This window comes from Acipenser ruthenus, chromosome 26 (genome assembly GCF_902713425.1).
Source record: "Acipenser ruthenus chromosome 26, fAciRut3.2 maternal haplotype, whole genome shotgun sequence".
NCBI classification, from domain to species: Eukaryota; Metazoa; Chordata; class Actinopteri; order Acipenseriformes; family Acipenseridae; genus Acipenser; species Acipenser ruthenus.
In genome coordinates this window covers 713822-731380 of record NC_081214.1, presented here as the reverse complement: position 1 = coordinate 731380, position 17559 = coordinate 713822, and the positions used below count along the sequence as shown (strand labels likewise).

Here is a 17559-nt window from a genome sequence, read left to right as displayed (position 1 = left end):
TCTGAGCGTAATTAAAGGTTTGGGGGATTTTTGTTTTATTTATTTAAAAGGTTGGGGTAGAAAATATAGACCCCTACTGTATATGCAGCATGATCACAATATTCCGTTGTCGTCCGTCTGTTCACAGGCAAATTGTATGTAGACAATACCAGGAACATTTCAAAGGCCAGCGTTGTTCTGTTCTGAATAAATGCTATTGTAAAATGTGATGTATATTTCAATATTCAGTTTCTTTATTTGTAGCTTCAAAACTAAAAGCAGAATATATGTTTTCAAAAGGTATTGTAAAATATATTTTTTAAGAATGTTCTGATAACACGTTTACTTTTTGGACAACATTAAAAATGTCTTAGTTTATTTGAAACCTCTTGAGTGTTAGCGGGACCTCAAGGTCCGGGTATGTTAACTCATGCCGTTGGAAATCACGGTGGAACCTCACGGGACTCCGCGGTTCCAGTCTGAGGTCGTGTGAAATATATAAAAAAAACAAAAAAACAAAACAAAACGTGTTCCTCTCATGTATACTCAATAAAGGAATGTATTCTCCATCTCGACAAAAATAATTCAGGACTGAAAGGGTTCAAGTATATTCAGAAATTCAAGGTAGAGATTCACCGCTTGTTAAATACGGCAAAGTTGTTACAAACTATAATATTTGACACCATGTGGATACTCTGCTTCACACTGTTATCTTTTTTTTTTTGCCCAGATCACACAAACCATATGTAGCAACCACCCAGTTGTGATAATTCTGTCTTCTAGGTTTTGATTCATTGTTCAATGTAATAATAATCCATGCATATCTTAAATAAAAAGTTTTGGTTCTTCGAAAAACTTTTTAAAGGGCTGTTGAATTTCTTTTTGAAATTATCAAACCTTAGCAGAAACTACAGGGTACTTGACACAAGCCCCAAGCGTGTCAAATCTCAATCCAGCCGAGGTCTAATGCAGGGGTAGAGCACACAAACTCTTATGGAAGCAGACTCAGTAAGTCACATGATTTATACGTTCTTGCAACGGCAATGTAAAGAGAAAGCCGTGAAAGGTCATAAAACAGAAGACAAAATGTAACGCCTCCTATGCAACATCGCTGTCACAAATCTTGAGAACAGGAATCTGGGGACGCGTGCGTGCGTCTCCGCCTGAGCAGCAGAGTGCGTGCGGCATTGCGTCACTGACAACGAGAAGGGGGCGTGGCCACGATTCTGTTTCACACGCTACTGTATATAACAAAAGAGAATTAGATTCGCTTTCGGTATGATTAACCAATATATAAACATACCAACGCATTCACAATTCACTTAAATAATAACAATAACAGTAATAACACAGAAATAGCTCTCACACTGGCTGAAATGTAACTACGTCACTCACTTTTTTAAATCGCATTCTGAAAGCTACGTGTACAAATAAATACAAGACTTTACAGTAATTGTGTATTACACCTTTGCTCCGGTCGCAATTACCATAGTAACACGTTAAATAATAATAATCACAGGTACAAACAATACAACGAAGAACGCACAGCCTCTATATATCCTTCCCAGAGTCCCCTAGAAACAGCACTTCCGGTGAGCTCTGCCACCGCAGCATCTCAGTGGAGTCAGTGCCATTTGTACGTAGAAAGGAATTTATTATGTACGGTCTGGTAGAAGCCACATTACAAACCCCCAATCAGCGTGTGTTCACTGTTACATTAGATTAATATGATGACAAAACAAAAACAACATAAGGACATAAACAAAAATACATTTGCATATGTCACCAGCGACATGGCATCTTCGCGCATGCGTAGAAAGGGGATAGTTATAAAATCATAAATTAAAATATATGTATATATTTTTAACCTATCGCAATAATTTGTACAAATATATGGTATATTTGACATCTAGTTTTTTTTTTTCAATCGACGACAATTATATACGTAGATCTTATTATGAATTATGTATTTAATTTTCATATAAAGTAACGGTCTGATTAGTTTATTCTAAAAATGAAGCCTCCAGTATTGTTTTTTTGCCTCTACCAAGATGGCGTCTTTTTGCTTCATCCGCTAGTGCGCGGCGCGCATGCTCAGACGTCGCTTTGCTCAACTTTGCGCCAACTCCATGGAGGATGTAGCTGAGTCGGAGGCTGAAGCATAGGAACCATTAATAATAACAATAAGAAATATCCAGGAATTCATGCTGCGATTTCCGTTATACCGACTGTAAAGGATTATGTGAGTGCAGCCGAACCTCGTCTGCTCAACGGCTGAACGCGTGCATTTTTAGTATTTTAGTTATTTTATTATGGAAGGGGGAATGTTTGCTGATCACCGGAGCATCTTTGCCACCACCAGTTACTGGTGCAGGAGAAGAAATGGGCTCCGTGTAGGCTAGGCCTCACCAAGGCCGAGCTTTAAACATAAACGGGTTTCTAAAGGATTTATGGTTCAACTTAACAACGACTCCCGACCGTTTTAAACCGGATCTCTCGGATAACACGGAACTATAGTGATCCCAGCATTTCTGTGCTTCATGAATACACCAAGAAGGACTCGCAATACCTCAGTCCAAATCAAATACTGCCCGCTTGTACCGTAAACAACCTCCCCACATTCAGACACTGCAAGTGGGTTAATAAAAAACCTGGCACTCGGTTACGTTTGGATATCATTCACATTGTTGGCGCCGTGTTTTACGTTGTTTTTTTTTTCACGGTAATACGAGAAAGTGTTTTGTTTTCATTGTGGGGGAAAAGGGAACGGTTCGTCTTGTTTATGAATGTGGGACAAAATGGAGACCAAAACGATAGTGTACGATTTGGATACCTCCGGGGGACTCATGGAGGTAAGGAACACAAAGCCTCTCTGAAAATATATCCAATCTAGATATGTTAACAGTGCCAAAAAAATGCGGAATGCACAAGTGCTTGTCCCTATGTGGGTTAGAAACCAAGGCAAAGCACACCTAGGAGTTTACGAGAGACATGCTTTACCGAGTCGCTATTTTCGTGTTTTATTGAACTGGCCGCCATTAACCACAGGCTTACAGTATAGCCAATACCACCTTTTTGATGTCGATTTGATAACCATGTAGTAAATCAGTCATTTTAGTTTTGCGTAAGCGAACTGAATTAACCTGGGAGGGGTGAAACTGAAAGAAGTGATATTTTCCATTCAGACAGGCAGAGAGAGGGAGACCAAGCGCGAAATATCCTGTGCTTGAATGCAACTAACCAGACAGCAGCTGTGTATGTAAATATATAGCTGCACGCTAACAAAACTATATTATTATTATTGTGTATAAACAAAAACACAGAAATCAATGTTAGCGCCATGAAGTTCAAGCCAGCTTCAGCCTCGCGTTCTACATGGCTAAATATAATAGCAACATATATTCATGTATTGCAAATCCAGTACGCTAGTCCTTTTCTGGTAACGTGTGTGTGGCATTTTCAGCAAATACAAGCTCTGCTCGCTCCCCCTAAATCCGAAGACGTCGAAAAGAAGACCCGAAGGCAGGATAAAGAGGCTCGGAGAAGCGGCAGGGCGACCAATCACGACACCTGCGATAGCTGTAAGGAAGGAGGGGACCTGCTCTGTTGCGATCATTGTCCCGCTGCTTTCCACTTACAGTGCTGGTAAGGATGGGGGGATTCGGGGTAATGTCACACTAGCGACACACACGCAGCACACACGCAGTGTTGAACCCCCTTGCATACATACAGTGACAGCACTACACGCTTTGCGTGCGTTTGCTGCTACAGGTATTCTGCCCCTTTCGATGATTGGCAGCAATTATGCAAAACATGTCTGTCAATTCCTTTTATTGGAATGACATCCTGTGAGCTGGTAGTTTGAATACTGTCAAGGAAACCCAGATTATTTTTATATTTACTATTTTTGATTGTTTATATTGTCTAGCACTAATGTCGGGTGTTCCAGGTTCACCCGGGAATCGGGTCAACGGCTCGCGTGATTCTGGATTTCATTTTAATGTACACTAAAAACTAGTTAGGCTCCCACCCCCACAGCTTCATTTTTAGATTTCTAATATAACCAAGACCTTGCATGACCGTGCTGCTTAATTCTGCATCTCACACAATTAAACCAGCATGTTTTTAGGTGCGGTTTGTTCGTTGTAGTTTTGCCTCGTTACAGACCCTTGCATTGTGCTGAACCTAGCAGCATGCAGCCCCTCATGCATCCACTGACTGAAACATAATGGAGTCTGTGCCGCTTGCCTCTGTGTTTACAATATGGCGACCTTCCTTTTAAATCATACTTTTATTCTCAGCGCCATTTTGCTTACATTGTCGATGTCAGTGGCACGCATGTGGATATTTTGATGGGATCGTGGGCACCGCCGCGCACACACGACGGGTTTCCTAGGTCACACCGTGTTATATAAACATTATTATTATTATTGTTATTATTATTTTTTTTTTCATGTAGACCCGTTGTTACTGTATTGCTGTTCTTCGCTTTGTCACGCTTGCAATACAGACAGGTAGTCCGTGTGTCTGCCGAGCTGTCGCTTCTCCATTCAACAAGAACCGAGTTCGCTTTTCAACCACAAATAACTTGAAACGCGGTTACTTCAGAGCTGGCTGTGCGGCTTGTTGTAGATTAACGAGAATGTGAGAGATGTTTACTTTGGAAGCCGTTTTAAAACACTGGCTTGTTTGTTATTAGACTTTCCAAAATCAAAGTAAGAGAGGCAGATTTTTAAATGTTTTTTCAAATTGTTTTTTCTTAAGATTTAAAAAGTTTTTTTTTTGAATGTATCTATTTATTTATTTTTGTACTATATATTTTGCTTGCCAGCACAACCACCCGCCGGATGACAGTCCTGGGAACTAATTTAATTACATGCAGGGCAGTCTTCACTTTAAAAGGTTTTTATAGTTACGTGTGTCTGCTGCTTTGAGGGATTACCGAAGGGCAGTGCATGGTTGCAATGCTACCGGCACGTAACAGGACGTGATGCAGGCTGCAGTTCCCTCTTTCCTCCACCGCGTGCAAACTGAAATAACATTGCATTAAAAGACTAGCGCAACGTGATCTAGGCTGGACATTTCAAGGAACGCATTTAATACAAACTAAATTGTTTAAATGTTGGAGGTAGAGGATCCTGCAGATTTAGAGGCAGTGCCACGTTTTAAAAAGCTTCTTCTGTAAAGAAGTCTCAGTACAGTTTTAAACCAAGGTGTGTGCGTTCTAGTTGTAGCTGCTGTTTGTTGCACTACCTGCTTTGTTTCCACTAGATCTTAAATACTCCCCTTTTAAATGCATTGTACCACCTGCACATAAAGGCAGGACTTGCAGCTAAAAGACTGAGACCAACAACCGTGGCACAGAACAACAGGGATCCGAATGTGAAGCTTCTGATGGGTCTCTGTAGAACCTGTTGGTTTTCTAAGTAACGGTAACACCCAGACTTTTCTCCGGTACAATATTAATATTCTGTGTAGTGAGAGTTCAGGTGCCATATAGGTGTGTCATTAAGAAGGAATATTGGACCTTGCTTTGAAGATTTTAATGCATTTAGGTCTTTCGATGCCTTTACAGCCACAGAAACATCTGCGATTGTGCTTCAAAAGGGGTAAGGTCTATTTTTAGAGCAGCAAGTGAAACACACTTGGTGTTGGATATTTGCAGTTGTCATTGTCCTCTGATTTGATCAGGTGTCTTGTATTTTTCAAATCAGTTTTTACATGCATAGGCTTAGATGTCAGCTGTGCTTAATCTGAGCACAGCTGTTGCTGAGATGCACTGCTGTTTTTTGTCAGTAGTATTTCAAAGATCTTTTAAGATCATCATTCATGTCTGGGGCTACATTAAAAACGCAGTGCCAAGCCGACAGCATTTATTTTCTGCTGTCCGCAAAAGAGGTTCAATATCCGCTGATAAGTGGGTTGTACAGGGATGGCATCTGGTACTTTGTTACTTAGCCTTCATGCATGTGTGAAACACACATGGGTGTTCTCATTGAGTCTGATAAGGAGAGTACAGTGATGGAATTACGACTCCCGTTGCATAGCGTTTTGATCCAGTCCTGATTTTACTAGGAGCTTAATGAGACACACCTGAGCTTGTTACCTACGCACTGTAGTTATTCAAGCTTGTAGTAAATCCTGGAATGGATGAAACTGCTGTGCAATAGGAGTCTCATTTTCATCCCTGGAGTATATTCTCCCGGCTGCAGTTGTGTGCTGGGACTGTGGCTAGGATACAAGACTGCTGCTAAGTTTTTTCTATTCCAGTCTCTTAACCACAGAACTTCCATGCATTTTCTAAACTGCTTTCTTCAGTTTTTGTTATTCTTCTCTGATGTTTTTAATCTGTTCGTTGTGTACTGCTGCATCAAGGGACAGTTTTTGTATATGAAGTAGTAGTTTATTGGAATATTTGTCAGAGACCCCCCCCCCCCCCCCCCGTCAGAATGTGCTGGCGTTGAAGATTAGCAGAGCTCCAGAACGATCACGTTCAGATTGCCTTGCCAAGCTCCAGCACAATCCGATATGGGTGTGTTCGGACTAAGCAGTCTGTTTACTGTACCGAGTCAAAACCACCAGCATGGGACGCCTTCACCCGAGAGCAGGTTTCTGTTTCCATGGCTGAAAGAAATCTTCAAGGGCCGCTTTTCTTAAAACTTCTAATCTACATAACCGTGATCTGGATTTTGTAGTCCTGTATTTTGCGATCGATTACTTTTCTGTGGATCGTTTTATCACTGCTGGATTGTATTTATTCAGATTACAAAGAATTACAATTACGAAATCCGTGGTGTTGTGTTTATTTATTTATTTTTCCCCGATCACAAAATATAGATTACAAAATCCAGACACTGTTCTCCAGATTTTACAAGGTTTGAAAAACCAGCCCCTGGAGTCACAGCAGGTCTGTAGACAAGAATGTGGCTTTATAAAAGGGAAAAGTAAATAATGTGTAGTGGCACGCCTGTGTGGCATGAAGCCCTTCCACACAGAGCTGGCACAGTGTGTGTGTGTGCGTGCGTGTGTGTGTGCGTGCGTGCGTGCGTGTGTTTAAAATAGGGTTTGCATTTTGCAGGCTCATCGAGATCATTTCATTTTACCAAATCTTATCACATTGCACATAAATGCCATTTTGCGATTGCATCACATAAATTCTCACCTCCTATAACAGTTGTAGGTGGAAAAACTTTTATACATGAAGTGCTTTAGGAACAGTGCTTTATTTTTTATTTTTTCTCAAATCTCAATTTTCTCCAGTAGGTTTACATTGCAATAGAAATACAAGACAATGAATTCTGCTAGTCTCTTGCTGTTTCAGTTTGACACAATGCAATCGGTGTTGAATCAGAGTTGTCGTTAAGCTAACTCAAACAGCTCTCAGAAGCCCTTTGTATTGTAACGTGAATTGCCTCACTCAAATACATGACTGTCTCCTCTCCCGAACTCCTAGTAACCCACCCCTGAGTGAGGAGATGCTGCCCCCGGGAGACTGGATGTGTCATCGCTGCATGGTCCAGAGGAAGGTGAATAAGCGTGTGTTTTTTTATTTGTTTTCTATGTTTATGACTTGTTTAAAATGACTGTTGCTGTGAATGGGGTCAGAGCTGGTCTCTGTGCAGCTGCAATGCAAAGAAGCGTTTCCTCTGCTTCTGCTGTTGACACTTCAGAAGGCAGGATGTGTGTTGTGTGATATGGAGGCTTGCGTCTGCCTGACATCTTCTATTAGATGTGCAATACTTTCAGTAATGAATTGGACAGGCACAGCACTGAACAGATTTGCAGCTACATTACTCAGAAGAATAAAAATAGGAAATTTTGGTAATTTTTAAAAACAATCAAAAGCACCAATGATCAGTACAAAGCAGTGAGCTCCAGAGATCCTGAGATATAACCTGTTTGAACAGCAAAGCTGCATTCCTGTATGGCTTCTCGATCCTGATAACAGAACGGGCGGTTCTTATCGCAGACTCTTCTTTGTTTCGTTTATTTTTTCATTCAATAAGTGTTTAATTTTAAAAGCAGCATTTTAAGAAAAAAAAGGTCGAAAGTGTCGGACAGAGATAAAAACTGCTTCTTCGACGCCATGTTCTGTGCACCAGTATTTGTGAAGATAAGCTTAAAAGGCTTCAGCCTCCAGCATCTTTGAGGATGAAAAACAAGCAGGATCCACCAGCAGCACACAGGCTCATTGCTGGAACCCTGGGCTAGGGAAAGATCAAACCCCCAGCATCTGGTGTTGGTGCATTTTACACACAAACACACACACACACACACACGCACGCACGCATGCACGCACACACACACACACGCACGCACAGGGGCAGGGTTCATTTCTTCTCCATCTCTGCAGATGCATTTACAGTTACAGTATTTTTTTTTTATTTATTAAACGCATGCATGACTTTTTTTTTTTTTATTTATGTATTTTATAAAATGATAAATAAAACAAAGCTAGGGCTTTAGGACTGCATTGTTCAAAAGGTTTGCCTGTGAGCATAGATTGGTTAAGTCCTGAGTGTGTCTGAATGTGGGGTCTATTCAGCTTATCTAAACTGTGGCAGATCTAGATAACCGCCACAGTTTAAAACAAATAAAATCGGGACACACTGCGTGGTACTTGGCTTTGAAAGACTGCGTCTGTGCGTTTAATCCCCTAACCTCTTGACCGAATTCCCATTGGAATAGAAGCGTGAGCAGAAGAAGCTGGGACAGGTGAACGGGCTGGTGGACAGGCAGCTGGCGAAGAGCACAGCGTCCCCCACCTCGGAGCTGGAGCTGGGGGGCCTGCGGCTGGACGGCAGCGGGGGAGGCGCGGGGCTCAAGGCCGCGGTGACGCAGGTGAAGATCCTGGAGCGCAGGGCCAGCAGCCGCCCCGGCACGCCCACCTCCATCGCCAGCAGCACGGACACGCCCACCCCCTCGGAGCAGAACGATGTGGACGAGGACCTGCTGGACGTGGAGGATGAGGCGCCTGGCTCGGAGCCTGACTGTGCCGCCCCCGTCTCCTCCACCCCACACCTCAAGCGCCCCTTCGAGCTGCTCATCGCCGCCGCCCTGGAGCGCAACCCCACTCAGTTCCAGCTACCCAACGACCTCACCTGCACCACAGCACTTCCAGGTGAGACGGGCCGGGCAGGAAGGGGGCTCGTTCAGGCTAGGTGGGGTGGGGTGGGGTGGGGGGGGGCGTAGGCAGAAAGAGCTTTGGAAATGTTTAAAGAAAAAAAAAAAAACGCATCACTTTTTATAAATTGCTTGATTTTGTGTATAAGACTGTATGTGTACAGAATGTATTGTAGGTATGAAAAAAGCAGAGATGGGAATTCCCATTGCATAGCAGTTCCTGGTTTTACTGTGAGTTAACACACCTGAGCTTGTTACCTAGACACTGGCTAATCAAGCTCGTAGTAAAACCTGGAACGGGGGAAACTGCTATGCAATAGGAGTCTTATTTCCATCCCTGGAACTGAGACTGAGAAGAAATGTTGAATGTGAAATAAATTGGATTGCACTGTACACTTCCTGCTGTGTGAGACCTGTGTTTTGTCTGCATGCTATTTCTTCAGGAACCAGTAAAAGGAGAAGGAAAGAGGAGATGACGGGGAAGAACGTGAAGAAAGCACAGCACGAGCTCGACCACCACGGACTCGTGCCACTGCCTGTTAAAGTGTGCTTCACATGCAACAGGTAGGAGTCTGCTTTCATTGCACTGTTACACGTGGAACACGTGTGAAAGGACAGTGCAGTCATCTGGCAGACCAGGCCAGCACTCAAACATGGAATTCACAAGTGCTGCAGCTGTTGGAAAAAGCGCATTCAAATCATTCAATGGGTTTCATTTTTTGTGTTTTTTTTTTTTTGTTGCTGCGAGGATGATGTTTTTGCTGCCTGTTAAGCTAAGCATTTACAAGTGCAATCAGAAAAGCGGTGATTAGAGCAGAATTGCTCTTTGAAAAGAGAGCTGTCATTACTGTGAAAATGGCAAATCCTTAAAAGGAAAAGTGACTGTAAATCATTCGCAGGAAATCATCTGGCGACGCAGAATAAAACGTGTCTGTCCGCTGGTAATTTGCTTGTCATTAAAACCAGCTGTTTGCCAGCCTTTAGTTCTGAGAGATTTTTCTGTTTTTCAGCTGTTTTTCTGTGACTGTTTTAACCTCTTCACGTTACTGAAGGTTAAAATAAGGGTCCAGTTTAAACCACAAGTAATCGTATACCAGGGATATTATAATGTTGGTTCACTAACTTGCGCTGCTATTATTATTATTATTATTATTATTATTATTATTATTATTATTATTATTATTATTATTATTATTAGTCAGAACTCATCTTTATCTGTGTACTGTATTGAATACACTCTAAATTCCCCTTCAGTTAGACACAAATTGCAACATTGTTGGCACTGTCCTGTTCCAGAAGGAATGGCTGGGTTTGTGGTTCCTGTGGGTGTGTCTTGGATTCTTTGTGGTTGTCTTCAATGCGTTCAGTATAGCAAACTAAATAAGGGCTAGATTAAAAAAAAGCAGAAAGAGAATGCTTGACGTCTTTGATTTCAGCATGATTAGAGGGCTAAAGACTGGCAAGGAACACAAAAAAATAAAAATGAAGTCAGTCAAAAGGCTGCTTCAAGCTTCATAGTCAGACAGCAATGACAGGCCCTTTTTATAGGTGACATGTTGATTTAATAGACTGTTACATTGTAGTTGCTTTTTATTCCTTTACCTGATTACCGTGCTTACCTTCCCTCAGGAGCTGCAGGGTGGCCCCTCTGATTCAGTGTGATTACTGCCCTCTCCTGTTCCACATGGACTGCCTCGATCCACCCCTCACTGCCATGCCAACGGGCAAGTGGATGTGCCCCAATCACATCGAGCACATCGTGGTGAGTTCCTGTAGCAAGCCAGTGAACAGCATCCGAGTACCTACTGCTGCTGCTGCTGCCCCTAGATTGAAAGTCTGGTTGTGTGTTGCAAACGCGCACGTACCTCAAACTGTTTCAAAGTCTTACTTGCTCAAAGCCGTACACGGACATATCTTAAGGGCACTCTGTGGAGTGCTGGTCATTTCTCTTGATTGAACCCGGTTCCTCTCTTCCTGTCGTTCCAGCTGAATCGAAAGAGCATGACGCTCAGTAAGAGGTGTCAGATCTTTGACCAATTCCAGGACCGGATATCTCAGCACGCTGTCAAGGTGGACTTCTTACACAAAGTGCATAGGAAGCACCCGCCCAACCGGAGAACAGCCCGCCCTCTGAAGAAGAGAACGCTCAAGGTAGTGACGCAGTTTCTCTGCTTGTGCCACTTTCCCTCGTGTTGACAGACTCTGGTTTCAAGGCTTGCCCATGTTGACTGGAGAAACTGCTCATTGTTGATTGTGTACAGTCCCGTGCATTTCCTGAGCCTCGGTTTCTTTAGATCAGGGTACGCTGAATAAGCCTCCTTTATTTTGCTACAGGTTCCTGATGCAATAAAGTCTCAGTACCAGTATCCACCTCCACTGCTGGCCCCAGCGGGGATTCGCAATGGAGAGCTGGTCTGTAATGGGATCCCCGAGCCGCCACAGAAGCACCTTCCCACTTCCCAGCACTTAGCCAGCGAGGCAGAGCAGCAGGAGGTAAGAGGGGGGATTTGTGATGGTCAAGCTAAAAACTCAAGCATTTCACTGATACTAAGGTATATGGAAAGCTTGTATTATTAAATAAACGTAATACAGTCCCAATATTAAAAACAAAAAAGTGATAATAAAATAATAATTTTATATATAGGCTAGATGAACTCCTTATATATATATATAGATATATATATAAAGCCAGAATTTGCATCTGCATTTGTGGAAGCAGGGCCCGAAAGGCAAACACATCTAGTGTGCTTTTTGTTTCGTGCTTTGTGTTCAGGGTGTACTCACTGTTTAGTTGCAGTTCCTAACTAACAGTTTTCTTTTTTTTTTTTTTTTTTTTTGCAGTGGCTTCGTTGTGTCGTTGCACTTCAGTGCAGCATTTTCAGACATTTATCTGCTAGGCAGATGCCGTTGTCATCGTCGTATTGGGACTCTGAAAAGGCTGACATTAAGCCTTGCATTTCAGGAGACAAATCAATAGGCAGCTCTTTCCATGCAGCCGACAGGACAGCCCCGCCCTGCCCGCAGCCTTGTAGCACACCAATAAGCACCTCCGGGACGCCGACGGTTCTCAGCTCCTCGGACTCCGCAGAGGATCGCGGGTGCAGCTCCTGTCCCGAGAAGTCCTGCAGGTCCAACGCTTGCGGGACGTCGAACGGACCTTTGGAACCACAGTCGAAAGTGAACGGGCCTCATTCGTGCAGCGCTGTGGCGGAGGGTTGCAGACAGACTGATGCTCATCAGAGACTCCCGGCCACGCCCAGCCCCACGTGGCTCAGGCCGCAGACCCCCCCTTCCCTTCAGAACCACGTGGCCGGGCCGGTTATAAAGACTGAGAATGCGACTGGGCCCAGCGCTTGTGCACAGAGGGGGCCCGTCGCTGCCATAAGCGTGCCTGCCTCTCCTTCCAACTCCTGTGCCAACATGGAAACCATCTCCTCTTCCAGCAGTGGCGTTAATCTGCAGCTGAGATCCGTGACTCCACTCTCCACCGGGGGGCAGTCTACAGCGCTAACGAGCAGGAGTATGACATCACCTGCGGCAGGTACCAGAGCAGTCACTCCGCCCAGAGCGACAGCAGCACCTCCGGACAGCGCCCTGGCAAAGAGACTGGGCTCACCAGCGCCACCTACAGGTATGCAGCCAGCACAGGCCATAATGACAAAAATAAATAAATGGGTGTGAATGCAAGCCCGGTGATTTGTGTCTTGTTTCGTGTGGAAGTTCAGCAGAGCTGTGTAAAATGCTTGTAAGGGAAGTTTTAAAGAATCTTGCTTATCGTGCAGATGTGATGACCCTGTTTTATTATATAAGGTACAGTTGAAGACGGTAGACTCCTATCGTGGCTGCTGTAGCCAGTGCATACGTGCCCTCTGTCACTGTCTTTCATTGCTGGGTCCTGGTGTCCGGTTCTAGGTTCTGATGTAGTACCCAGCTGGGTTCTGTAGAGGCCCGGGTAGATGCTGTGCTAACCCTTTTGCAGGCTGTCTAACATTTTGTTTCTTTGTTTTTTCCCCAGACGGTAAAGTAAGTGCAAGCACGCTGTCGACGGGGAGCAGTTCATCATTCTCAGCGTTTTTCAGCTCCAGTTCCTCTGCCATGGCTGACCTTGCCAGCTCAATGAAAGCTCTAATAGAGGGAAACGGGGGTGAGTTTTAGCTGCCTGCACATTTGATCAGATGTGATTTCCAGAAGCCTGTGCAAGTCAGATGACTCCAGTGATGCCAGTGGAAGGATGAGCTGGATGATGCGTGGTGTTGAACGCGGCTGCTGTGTTAAAGTCCGTGCTTGTTGTGTTCCAGAGATCGAGTTGAGTAAGCTGGATGAGAAGTTTATCAAGCTCCTGGCCTGGCAGCGGATCCAGCAGCTGTTTCCTCCCAAAGCTCTTCCCCAGCAGCAGAGCCGTGTCAGCCCCCCGCAGAGGGCTCCCTCACCCTCTCCCTCTCCCTCCCCAGCACCGCACACTGAAGGTAGGGGTCCCCCGCACACTGAAGGTAGGGGTCCCCCGCACACTGCTCTCTCTCTCTGTGGAGCAAGTCAAGTAGATTTGTATTGGCAACTCCTTCATTTAAACACTGGTAATAAATGTAATGTGTGTTTTTTTTTTTTTTTTGTTTGTTTTTTTTTGTTTTTTTTTTAGCACAAAAAAAGGAGGTTCAAGCTCGGGCAGTATTTTATCCACTCATGGGCAAAGGAGGAGCAGTAAATATGTGCTATAGGACGCTGTACATAGGAACCGGTAAGCATCTATTAAATGATACTGCACGCTTTTTTTATGTTTGAAGCTCAGCTGGCAGTACAGACTTTGTGGAGCTGCAAATCTCCAGAGACTGGTATAAAACAAAGCTTTTCTTTCCTCTGCTTTAACAGCATTGTTCCATCTTTGCATTCTCTTTGCAGGTACTGACATGGACGTGTGCCTTGCAGATTATGGTCACTGTAACTATGTGTCAGGCAAACACGCCTGTATATTTTATGATGAGGTAGGTTCTCTTTGGGATGAATGAAAACCTCCTAGGCTGTCGGGACCTTGTGCACAGCTTATGTGCTGCACATGTACCTGCTTACTGGTTAACTGTGAATAACTTGCCAAGGCAGCCGCAAGTAAGAGAAACGGCATGTGCTCAAGAAAAATCTGCAATAAAACTGGAGGCATTCACCCAACTCCTGTTTGTAATGTTCAAACCACTTTGGGGGGGGCGGGACGACAGATGAACATATTTATTTGATAACACACAGGCACATTCAGGATTTAATCATTGCAAAATGTATTATATGAGGGTCTCCTAATATAAAAGGGTAACTCGGTCAATGGATTATTTCTTTATTCATTTTAAAAAGAAACTCATTTAGATTATTGAGAAAGTAGGACCAGTCTACAGACAGGTGTTACGCTTTCCTTTCTCTTTTAAATAAAAGAATGATGCTCCTACATTTCTTTCTTTCTTTCATTTTAAGAACACAAAGCATTACGAGCTTCTCAACTACAGTGAGCACGGAACAACGGTGGACAATGTCTTGTACTCCTGTGACTTCTCAGAGAAGAGCTTGCCCGCCCCTTCCAGTAGCGTTGTTTTCAAAGTGCAGAATGTCATACGTAAGTACGGTGTGGTGCCATCTGCGTTTAACATGACCCGTTCTTCAATGATCAAACGTCTTGCGTTGAGACTAAACACAGGGCAGATGTACTCGGATGTGCTTGTCCGAAAAACAGTTTTAGAAGTTTATTTTTTTTGAAGATCTCCTTCTATTGTGACTAGCTGTTCTTTTTTAAGACCTTTTTACTCCGTCCCTTTGGTAGTCCTGTGCAACAGGGCAGAGGCTGGGCGTGAACAGGCGACCCCGCACTCTGCAAGCGAGCGCCTTAGCCACAATGCAGAAGAGCTTTTAATCTCATCTACCTGACGGGACAGAATCCGTAACAGTGTCACACAACACTGCCCGTTCCAGATAGAGCGGAGGGATCACACTTTGTATGCTCAGTGTTTAACCCCTGGTTTGTTCCCCACAGGGCGGTGCAAGAAGAGGAAACAGGAGGAGGAATTGCAGCAGCAGAGGGAGGTGGCAGGAGCGGGGCTCGGGGCTGGAGACGGGGAGGGCGAGGTCGTGGGCATGGGGGTGATGAGCTGCCAGGCCCAGGGCCCTCACAGGACACCCTGTAACTGCAAAGCCAGCAGCTCCAGTCTGATCGGGGGCAGTGGGGCCGGCTGGGAGGGGACCGCGCTGCTGCACCACGGCAGCTACATCAAACTGGGCTGCCTGCAGTTCGTCTTCAGCATCACGGAGTTTGCTGGCAAGCAGTCGGTGCAGGAGGAGGAGGCAGCAGCAGCAGCAGCAGCGGACTGGGACGAAAAGCATTCGCAAAAACTACATCAAGCGCCAGTGTTGAGGTCCAACTCTGTACCTTAACTAAAAAAAAAACACAAAAACATCCAATCCAAATTGGAGAGGAAAAGGACTGTCAAGACCTGTTTTTAAAACGTTTGCATGGAAGTGAAGTACAACTCTTTTTTTTTTTTTTTTTACTGATTTTATGAGCAAGTTGCACATATAGAATTTATACGAATATACTTTTTTATAATTTTTTTTTTTTTTTTAAATACAAACGTTACAGATTTGCATAAAAAAAAAAACATTTAAACCAAGAAGGGATACTTTGATCGTCCTCCGCGTTCTACATGAACTGAAGTTGAGAAACGAAAAAAGAAAGACAGGTTTCCATGTACTTGTAAAGTTATTAGAAGACTTGTTCTATTTTGTGCCAGTAAGGATCGTTTTTATATAAACATGCTCAAGGTTTTTTGTTTTGTTTTTTCATAAGCAGAAACGTATCACTCTTTCATTTAATGGATACACAGTTATACTATCCAGACTTCTTCTTTGCTACTTTTGCACTACAGGTAGCTTACCATGTATTGTCATTATATATATATATATATATATATATATATATATATAAAATGTATGTGTGTGTGAATCAGTTTTTATCTGATTTCTATGTTCACTTTCTACAAGGACAGCTAGCATTGGATTCCACGTACATGCACCATGCATTGCGTTCAGTTGTTTTTAACTGTGTACAGTCAGTGCTACATGTACTTTGCCACGGGCTCCTGTTGTGTTGTATTGTAGTGTAAAAAGCCCTGACTTTGTCGTAACCCTGTTCAGAGCCCTGGTTCTTTTCAATACAGTAGTTCACATGTAAATATGGACTGCATTGTTTTAGATTTTACAGATGGACACTTTTTATGTATTCTGTGTATATATATATATATATAAAAATAACTTACTTTTGACTTCTCTTGTTGCCTGTCTGTTATAACATTGTAAATACATAAAGATTTTTTTAAGAACAAGATTAAAAAAATGTAGGTCTGTATTTTCTTTTTATTTTTTTTGGCAGCTAAACAGCCGACAACGTACTAAATACGGAAATGCATCTATCTGTCTTGTGTGTGTAGAAAACACATGCAACCCAGACGCGTGTGCAAAGAACATCAGCAAGGGGTCAGGGCTTACTCTGCACAGGGTTAAACAGGGACAGCACCAGCAAGGGGTCAGGGCTTACCCAGAGCGCACTCTGCACAGGGTTAAACAGGGATAGTTTTTCAGCGCACTCCCTTGCACACACTGAGACTTCACTTCCTGTGCCTATCCAAGAGAAACCACCTGCTTCCTCGCACCTGTAACAGCACCTTACTTTCCGGTAGAGGTTGGCTGCACCTGCATCTCAATGCAGCATTACTCAATTCAGCTTCTCAATGGGCCACTTTCAGGAATCGTCTAGGCATGCATAATGGCGGGGGGGGGGGGGTTGTTACCCATTTTAGCTCACTTTGAACAGGGTTACCATGTGACTTCACTAGGACAGTTTTGTGACAGTTCAGGCTTTTCAATTCAAATTGCAATGCATTCTGGTAGGTTTTTTCCTGTTTTTTTTTTTTTCTTTAAGAAGCAGGACTATGAGTTAAAAAGCCTCCACTGTTCCAGTGAACATGGTGTCCTGTGGTAGCCCTAACTGAACCGTTGCTCACTACATGTCTTTATATCCCTGATTCTATCTTCAATGTTCTGCGTAAGGTTATTCTGCTGTTGCCTCAGCTGCTGTGTTAGAGTGATACTTGCCCTAATGCATGACTGCGGCACCAATGGGATTATGCAGAGCAGACTCACAGTATGTGATATTTATAGCATCGGAAATGTGAAGTCTGTATCTCAAAAGGTGTGCAAGATATAAATCAAACTTGACCAACAAAAATCACACAATGCAGCTGTGTGTATGGAAGTGTGTGGTCTCTCTGTCAGTCATTGACAGTATGGTGTAGTTCCCTTAAGAATTACTGTGCGTCATACAAGAGATTTTAAAACAGTCTTGTGAAGATTTAGATTAAGAATGTGAAAGATTATTTTTCTGTTAACGGTGTAGTAATTGTACATTAACTTTCTCTATTCTTTAAAGTT

At 43.5% G+C, this 17559-nt stretch overlaps 1 protein-coding gene across 2 annotated transcripts; it reads left to right on the top strand.

Annotated features, from left to right (window-relative positions):
- Window positions 1-1995: 1995 nt before the first annotated feature.
- LOC131701704 (PHD finger protein 12-like) lies at window positions 1996-16387 on the top strand. 2 transcript variants are annotated; one of them, XM_059001262.1, is made up of 15 exons: window positions 1996-2831; window positions 3443-3624; window positions 7433-7505; window positions 8668-9100; window positions 9546-9666; window positions 10732-10864; window positions 11089-11253; window positions 11437-11595; window positions 11944-12733; window positions 13118-13246; window positions 13401-13568; window positions 13739-13837; window positions 13999-14081; window positions 14557-14695; window positions 15110-16387. In XM_059001262.1, exons 1-15 carry the CDS (start codon window positions 2766-2768, stop codon window positions 15505-15507), a joined length of 3138 nt encoding a protein of 1045 aa, XP_058857245.1. In that variant the 5' UTR covers window positions 1996-2765; the 3' UTR covers window positions 15508-16387. The 2 variants fall into 2 exon arrangements, with proteins under 2 accessions (XP_058857245.1, XP_058857244.1); XM_059001261.1 differs by having other exon boundaries at window positions 13401-13592.
- Window positions 16388-17559: the final 1172 nt, after the last annotated feature.